Source organism: Anarrhichthys ocellatus, unplaced genomic scaffold (genome assembly GCF_004355925.1).
Source record: "Anarrhichthys ocellatus isolate YVR2014 unplaced genomic scaffold, GSC_Weel_1.0 scaffold2948, whole genome shotgun sequence".
In the NCBI taxonomy this organism is placed as follows: Eukaryota; Metazoa; Chordata; class Actinopteri; order Perciformes; family Anarhichadidae; genus Anarrhichthys; species Anarrhichthys ocellatus.
Window position 1 is genome coordinate 1 of NW_022282922.1, and position 6,502 is coordinate 6,502.

Here is a 6,502-nt window from a genome sequence, read left to right on the forward strand (position 1 = left end):
TGTGTATCTGTGTGTGTCTATACGTGTATCTGTGTATCTGTGTGTGTGTATACGTGTATACGTGTATATATGCATGTGTATACGTGTATATATGCATGTGTATACGTGTATATATGCATGTGTATACGTGTATATATGCATGTGTATACGTGTGTATATGTATGTGTATATGTGTCTATACGTGTGTATGTGTATATGTGTCTATACGTGTGTATGTGTATATGTGTCTATACGTGTGTATGTGTATATGTGTCTATACGTGTGTATGTGTATGTGTCTATACGTGTGTATGTGTATGTGTCTATACGTGTGTATATGTATGTGTCTATACGTGTGTATATGTATGTGTCTATACGTGTGTATATGTATGTGTCTATACGTGTGTATATGTATGTGTATACGTGTGTATGTATGTGTGTGTATACGTGTGTATGTATGTGTGTGTATACGTGTGTGTCTATGTGTATGTGTGTATACGTGTAAGTGTATGTGTGTGTGTATATGTATGTGTGTGTCTATGTGTATGTGTGTATATGTGTAAGTGTATGTGTGTATATATGTATGTATGTGTGTATATATGTATATGTGTGTGTATATATGTATATGTGTGTGTATATATGTATATGTGTGTGTGTGTATATATGTATATGTGTGTGTATATATGTATATGTGTGTGTGTATATGTGTATGTGTGTGTGTGTGTGTGTGTGTGTATATGTGTGTATATGTTTTTGTGTATATATGTGTGTGTATATGTATATATGTGTGTATATGTTTTTGTGTATATATGTGTGTATATGTATGTATGTGTATATGTGTGTATATGTGTATATATGTTCAGTCTCTTCTCCACAATGTGCAAGCTGTGCCTGATTCACGCCAATGCCGGTGGCAATTACAAAAATGTGCTGGTCACGCCCATTTATACATGCACTTGGTGATTTTGCTCGCCTTTGTGACCCAGTGGTTTTAATTCACTGATAACCCTGGATCAATCTCAACTAATCTCAATCTCTTGCCCTCTCTCTCAGGCGTCTCTGATAACAGAGTATGCTGCGGTGGTGCAACCAATCCAGCTGGCCTTCCAGCAGCAGATCCAGTCTTTAAATACCCAGCACGAAGAGTTTGTGGGCAGCCTAAAGCAGCAGCCGCAGCCTTCCCCTGCAGCACAGCTAGCTCCCCTGGTTGAGCCTGAAAAGGCCCCGCCTATGACCATAAAAGCTGGTGAGAACACAGACACTTGAAGAAATTAGAGGCACAGCCTGATACATGAAGCCAGATTTATTGTTACCATTACAGCAAAAGCAAAATGTTACCATTTTATCTTAGAAAAAACGTAACGGTTGTGTACAACATCAACAACAATTCTTACTCAACAGTTTTTATTTTTTATATTGTTAAAAAGTTGGTGGTTTGTGATCTGCTCTACAATAGGCAGGTATAGATAGACATGTATGTTTGTGCTGTAATGTGTTGGTGTGTGTTTTGTGTGCAGGGGATGTGAAGCCGACCATGTCGGTACTTCCTCCAGGGGAGTTTGATGGGGCTCCATCCAGACCACAGGACCCCAGCAACCCCAGTGGACCTTCAGATATCACTTCTAACAAACCTGCGTGGTATGACACCCAGCACGTGGGCCCCTGGAATCCCAACCAGCCGGTAAAGACCTGTGTCTGTGTGTTGAACTAATGTTTTGATGAATCTTTTTCGCGACAGAACAGTAAACAAATAGGCAATCCCAATAGCAATGGTGAACATTCAGACAAATCGTCTGTAGATTTACATAATGGACAGACATGCTCCATACAGGTATGGACAGGAAAGCAGTGGCTCATCCTCGCGATCCATCACCCGCATTTACATTCATTTGGTTGGCGGAGGCTTGTGTTCAAAGAAACATATGAACGAGATACAATCCAACCTACAGTAGTTAATGGCAAAGCCTTGCAGTGTCAACACTCGGTTTTGTAGCGTGAGCGAATCCTGCCCCGGGGAAAGCAGGGCAGGCTCGCACCTAACACGGCGGTAACTCCGTCTGTAGTCCGACCAATCTTCGTGGGTTTTGGTGTCCTCACAGAAGTGTCAGAAAAATACCGTTGGCCTTTTATCTCACCCCGTAGCTGAGTCGTTAGGATTTCGGAATTATTGTCTTTCTGAGAGTCTTGTACGGCTACGCCCGAGTCACTCTCAGTAGGATGTAACCCTAACACCCAGTATGAATAGTTACGTAGTTAGCCTATTTTTTGTTTCTCACCATTTTTTGACTAACATTGCCAAGAACTTACCTTAAGCTCCTCTGGTAGAGTCAGTCATCACATCTGTATCACATGTTTTCGGGACAGGAGAAGAGGGGTAAATTATTCTAAAGAACCAGAGTCTTTAGTTTGGATCCCAGTCACTTACAAATGGTAAGGCTGTGGTTTTAGCTCACAACTATCACATACAACAATTTCAACTCAATGAAACAGTCTTTGTGCTACAAAAGCTAATGCTGACAATCCTGCTGTTAACAGGCTCTCTCGGTCAGCTCTTGCTGTGAGTTTTTTTTCATGCTGTCTTCTGATAGTAGAAATGTCTTCTTATCCCCTCTCAGGGTGAAGACTTTTAAGCCTATTCTTCTGGTAGCAGAAGTGTACACCCCTAAGGGTGTAAGACCTTTTAAGCCTATTCTTCTTATTAAAGAAGTATAATCCAGACTCTACGCTGGAAATCGCTGTTTCTCTCAGCTCTGCTGGCTCCTTTTATGCTGGTCTGAGGCTGGTACCTCCCATATTTCATACGTCACTCACACGAGTCCTCCTGTTTCTAGGTCAGACACAGAATGTAACTGGTTTGATCCTGGTTTGAACAGGAGGGATTATATAATGTTTGATGGACTATTTTACATAAAACGTCTATGCAGTTTATATGTTTAATCACTTATATCATGAAATATTACAGGTTATATGTTAAGTCACTTCTAACATGAAACAAAATAGTTTATATGTTTTAATGGTTATACTTTTAAATCAAACAGGTTAATGGTTGTAATAGTTATACTTTTATGCTTTCATATTTGTCTACAATCTTCTAGTTTCATGTTTCACCTTGCACAAGTGCCAAAAGGCTGCAGGTGCATATTTGTCCAGTGGCTTTTGAAAATGGAAAATTATTTCCAGCTTTGATGCTGGATGCAAAGAATGGAACACTTCTACCGAGCCTAGACGTTTCAAATCAGCCAGCTCCCCAGTGTGTGATGTGATGTCTAATGTGCTATATCCTTGGCTATTGACGAGTCCACTGACAACAGTGACTGCGGTTTTCCATGTCCTTTTTTTTTTAAAACATTAATTTAACTGGCTTTTCTTCCTGCCTCCTGCAAGTGTTTTACACCAATCATGACACTGCATATTAGTCATAAACGTCATAGTTTTAATGCTATTCATGGTCTGCTTTGGGTTTGTGCAGTATATGTGTGACCTCAGGCAGCAGACAATGTTCAGGCCCTTTCTCATACTTGTCCTTCCCTAGCCTCCTTTTGACCCAAACCAGCCTCCCCCTCCTTGCCCTCCTTGGAACAGCCATGAGGGGATGTGGAATGAGCAGAGGGACCCAGGAAATTGGAGTGGAGGTCCACCCAGAGAAGGAGGCTCCTGGAGCGGTCCTGGTGGGTCTGACCAAGGCCCTCCATCTTGGAATTCATATGATCAGCAGCCGCCATGGGGGAACCAGCCTGACCAGCCTCCATGGGGCCAGAGGGAGCCCCCATTTCCTCCACGCATGCAGGCATGTGGTAGATGATCATTGTCGTTTGACTGGCTTTGCTTTGATTTATTATTTATTTGATTAGATTTTTATTGTATTCCATTGTATACTCTACATTTGCAGTTTGTCTATCCTTGTTGACCTTTTCTATTGCATCAAAGATTTTACTGCTCATTTACATGAATGACAGTATCCCCTGTGGCCAACTTGTATTTCTACAGAGACCTCCCCATTTCAGAGGGCCCTTCCCTCCACACCAGCAGCCACCTCCTTTCAACCAGCCCCCACCACCACACAGTTTCGGACGCTTTCCTCCACGCTTTATGCAGGACGACTTTCCTCCCAGACACCACTATGACAGGCCGCCGTACACCCCGCACCACTTTGACTATGCTCAGGGAGATTATCCTGCAGGTGAGTGCAGAGGCACGAAGTGATTGTATTTATTTACTAGTCTCAAGTATTTTAACAATATATACCTTCGTTTGCCAGACATGCCCGGTCCTCCCCACCACCATCCCAGTCAGAGACTCCCTCCCCCAGGTATGGGGGCCGATCATCCTCCCTGGGGTGGAGGCCAGCACCCGGATTTTGGCCCACCCCCACACGGCTTCAATGGCCATTCCCCCCACGTTCGTCATCGTCAGCAGCCAGTGCAAGATGACCCCAGTCTGGTGCCTAACGTACCCTACTTTGACCTGCCAGCTGGTCTCATGGCTCCACTAGTTAAAGTACGTCACCTTCTTCTGATTAGAGCAGCAGTTATTAAAAATGTGGGGCACGCCCCCCCCCCCCCCCCCCCTCATGCTTGTCGGGGGTAAAATGTAATGCAGAAGTAATGTTTTGATGAGTGTTTTTCACGACAAAGTTAACCAAATCAGCAATCACAATAACAATGGTGAACATTCAGACAGATAGTCTGTAGGTTTACATAATGGAGAGACATTTGACAGGGACGAAAAGAAAAACAGCGCAAGCGTCCGAGATGTAAAAGACAACCTGCTCAGCTGAGGGTAATCAAAAGAAAATATGATGTACCTAATAGTTTGAAGCTTTGCTCTTAAAGGCTGACTATAACATTATTGTTATTAATAACTTACAGAAACATTACCTTGCACCTTGTTGGGGACCTGCTGGTATAACTTTTCAGCTGACAAAGTTACTTTATTGCTAGAAGAAAGCCATCAGGATTGAGTAGAGGAGAAAAGAACAGTGGTAAAGTCTGATGAAGCACTGCCACAGTGGCTTACAGAATGGTTAAGGTCCAAGACGGGACAGTTGAAGTAACGTACAGACTAATCAGAATAGCTAAATGGATTATAATAATGGAAAAGGCCAATCCGCCATAAAACTGTAATTTTCAAAATAGAAAAGACCAGTACAGTTTTAGAATTTACTCATTAGACCGATTTACCCACAACAGTCAAACAATCTCTCATGGTCCTCCTTGTTATGTTTATTGCTCAGCTTGAGGACTGTGATTATAAACCTCTGGACCCTAAAGACATCCGGCTGCCCCCTCCCATGCCACCTAGTGATCGCCTGCTAGCTGCTGTGGAAGCTTTCTACAGCCCTCCATCCCACGATCGGCCCAGGAACAGGTACACACACACTTAAATTCTGTCTGCAAGACAAATCAGATGGAAATTGCAACATTGCGAATACATCAGATTTTACCAATTGGTCTACCCCTTTAACTGGCTGTTGATAGCCCATTGAAATATAAGGATGAAGAAGAGATGCAACCATTATTCCTTAGTTTCACTGTGGGCTGCTGAAAACACTAGCATTTACAGAACCCACAGAGTGAGAGGAGCACACACCCCTGGGGGGCGGCAGTCTTTCAGTTGTTCGATGTCTTAGTCAGAGCGAATGAGGGATGTGAATGTTGTCTCATGACTTCAGCTTGTTGGTTTGTTAGTGACAGATTTGATCAACATTGAACCAGATCTAAAGTTCTTCAGTCTGTAGTTCCAGTGCTTGTGGTTATGCCAAATAGGAATTCTACATTTCGTCACCTATGTTTGTATTTTAGGATTTAATTATAAAGTAGCTGTGTATGTATATATAATGTATATAATACATAATTTGTTAGCAACGGAGCACCATGGAACCATGAGATTATTTTCAGTAGTTGTGCAGAGGCAGCAGTTGCCACAAGCAGCACCTATGTAGTGCTGCTATCTCCTGTTAGAAATTGCTGTAGTTCCTAGTCTACAGATGGCTGTGGTTTATTCCTCCACCAGTGAAGGCTGGGAGCAGAACGGCCTGTATGAGTTCTTCAGGGCTAAGATGAGAGCCAGGAGAAAAAAGGGACAGGAGAAACGCAACAGGTGAGCTTCCGCTTCACTATCTTTATCTTTTTGTTTGTTTCTCTTGTTTGGACTTTGTATTTGTCTATCAAAATTAGCTTTCAAATTGCTTGTCTGTGTGTTCATTCTGATCAAAGTTCTGGTTGACATCCGTTGTGGGGAGGATGTCACTGTTGGATAAATAAGGGCCCACCTAACCAACAATTTTATGCTCTCTTTTCCCCACCCTCTGTCGCTCACCTCCTTCCAGTGGTCGTGGAGGTAGTCGCTCCAGTAGTCACTCTCGCAGCAGAGGGAGATCTTCATCTCGCTCAAGCTCTCGCTCCTCAAAGTCCTCCAGGTCACAGTCTCGTTCATCCCGCTCCCAGTCCCGCAGCCGCTCTCGCTCCTACTCACGATCCAGGTCTACAAGCACACATATATCACACACACACACTATATATATA

General features: G+C 43.0%; 1 protein-coding gene across 1 annotated transcript; it reads left to right on the forward strand.

Moving 5' to 3' along the window:
• Positions 1–964: 964 nt before the first annotated feature.
• On the forward strand, positions 965–6,484 carry cherp (calcium homeostasis endoplasmic reticulum protein; the record flags this gene model as incomplete). Its single annotated transcript, XM_031840555.1, has 8 exons — positions 965–1,224; positions 1,496–1,659; positions 3,511–3,765; positions 3,966–4,158; positions 4,237–4,475; positions 5,212–5,345; positions 5,991–6,077; positions 6,307–6,484. Coding segments are annotated over 8 exons (1,510 nt in total), but the record flags the coding sequence as incomplete, so codon positions are not given.
• Between the last annotated feature and the right edge of the window lie 18 nt (positions 6,485–6,502).